Source organism: Bactrocera latifrons, unplaced genomic scaffold (genome assembly GCF_001853355.1).
Source record: "Bactrocera latifrons isolate USDA-ARS-PBARC rearing strain unplaced genomic scaffold, ASM185335v1 scaffold_1144, whole genome shotgun sequence".
Taxonomy (NCBI): Eukaryota; Metazoa; Arthropoda; class Insecta; order Diptera; family Tephritidae; genus Bactrocera; species Bactrocera latifrons.
In genome coordinates, this window is record NW_017534569.1 from 37,564 (window position 1) to 39,250 (window position 1,687).

General features: G+C 41.7%; 1 protein-coding gene across 1 annotated transcript; it reads right to left on the bottom strand.

Moving 5' to 3' along the window:
• Positions 1-891: 891 nt before the first annotated feature.
• Positions 892-1,395, bottom strand: LOC108976066. Its single transcript, XM_018944984.1, has 2 exons — positions 1,078-1,395; positions 892-1,023 (listed from the first exon to the last, which is right to left on the bottom strand). The coding sequence occupies exons 1-2, from the start codon at positions 1,393-1,395 to the stop codon at positions 892-894; spliced, it is 450 nt and encodes a 149-aa protein (XP_018800529.1).
• Between the last annotated feature and the right edge of the window lie 292 nt (positions 1,396-1,687).

Genomic DNA, 1,687 nt, shown 5'->3' on the forward strand with positions numbered 1-1,687 from the left:
GAATTTCCGATGAGATGACTTTATCAATTTGATCTGGTCGTATTTTGCGAACTAACCAAATGAAGATGTGTGCATGCGGTAATCCTCTTGTCTGCCATTCGATCGAGTACATCCAGCATCGAACTTCTCCAAAAACACGAAGTTTCACAATTAAATCCATCATTGCTTTTTGCTTTTCCCTGAATACACGTGCTGTTAAGTTGTGACGATCAGTTGTTGATTGACCGGGGAACAAATGACATTTGATGTCATTCCACTTGGGATTGCACGTGAACGTTATGAACAGATCCGGTCTGCCGTAATGGCGCACATACGACATCGCATCTTGCGCATACTCGTGCATATGGCGCGGACTGCCGGTGTATGTGGCTGGCATTATTGTCAGACGTCCAATACTATTCACATTTGCATCATTCATTACGGCATCTCTCAAATGGATGTACTCTTCAGAACGCAATTTCGCTTGGTTGAATCGAATAAAGTTGACACGTTCGGTCTCGATCTTCGCATACATGCCAACCAAATACTGATGGAGAAGCTTGCGACATTTCAGGATGTAGTTGTCTTCTTGCGGACGAATCATTATTCTGCACGAATAGAAGTTCATCGCACTGAGTTTTTTCGGTGTTTCTTGGCCTATGAATGAACAATACACAAAATTTTGAATCGTAAGTAACATTTCTTCTCAGAAATTGTACTTTTCTACCAGTAGTTGGATTTATCAATCGCATATTGATGTGACAGCCCTCATCACCTCTCCAGAATTATGTCGGATACTGTAATGCATCATAACTACGGTGTAGCTCGGAAACACGCTGAAGTTGTTTGTTTCTACGGTGCAGTACAATATCTCGCGATTCAAACTGTTCGCCAACAATAACGATTGCCACGTCATCGGTTGTTGGTGCGTTGAATCGTCTGGAATGCTGCCCCATTGCCGATGAAATATATTTGCAAAAATTGATAGTCGGCATCGGCAAATGGTATGAGCGAGCCTGCTCGATGGTATATTTGTCCCTGAATCTGTAGAATAAAAATGTCAAATTTTTCACTGGAAATTCCATGCAAAGTAATCACCTTGAACGTCGGCATAAATGGATATCTAATGATATTTGTGGCACCAAAAGCAGTCATTTGAAAGCGTGAATTGTGTGCTTGTATGTTCTGCAAGAAATGCTTAGACGTCGGCGATTCTCCAGTGAGTAAGGAATATAATGGTTCTGGTGGCGGTTCCAATGCAGGCAGTTTCACTTTGCCACTGGAGCAGCACATGCCAGCTGTTCCTCCTCGAAACTTCGCTGCATTGCAATGCGTACAAATAACATCCATTGCTCCAATGGCACCATGCAGGCTGTAGTCGCAGTCAGGATCGTAGTGAAAGCCAACATGTTCCATCGTGCTTTTAAACTTTTTAAACAAACTGGCTTAGTTGCTGACTACTCAAAATATTCTAAACTGCGTCGACAATTTGCTAAACTTAATAAAATAGATAGATAGATAGCTTCCGGCTTGGGATTTATTGAAGCTTCGATTTAGGTCTTGTTGAACGTTTTTAGTTCTGACTACTTTTTTGTCTACCCTTTCCGCAATTTCGTATTGGGTAGTTAAGAAATCTGTTGCCACGTTGGGCATTTTCTTCTTGATGAGAGCGATTGCTCCCACAGAAGTAATGATTTTTCTGGTAATG

Excerpts from the sequence above, each read along its gene's own strand:
- LOC108976066 (XM_018944984.1), bottom strand. The coding sequence starts at position 1,395 with ATGGAACATGTTGGCTTTCACTACGATCCTGACTGCGACTACAGCCTG. Across the intron at positions 1,024-1,077 it reads CATTTATGCCGACGTTCAAG|ATTCAGGGACAAATATACCA; the intron begins GTGATTACTTTG and ends TTTATTCTACAG.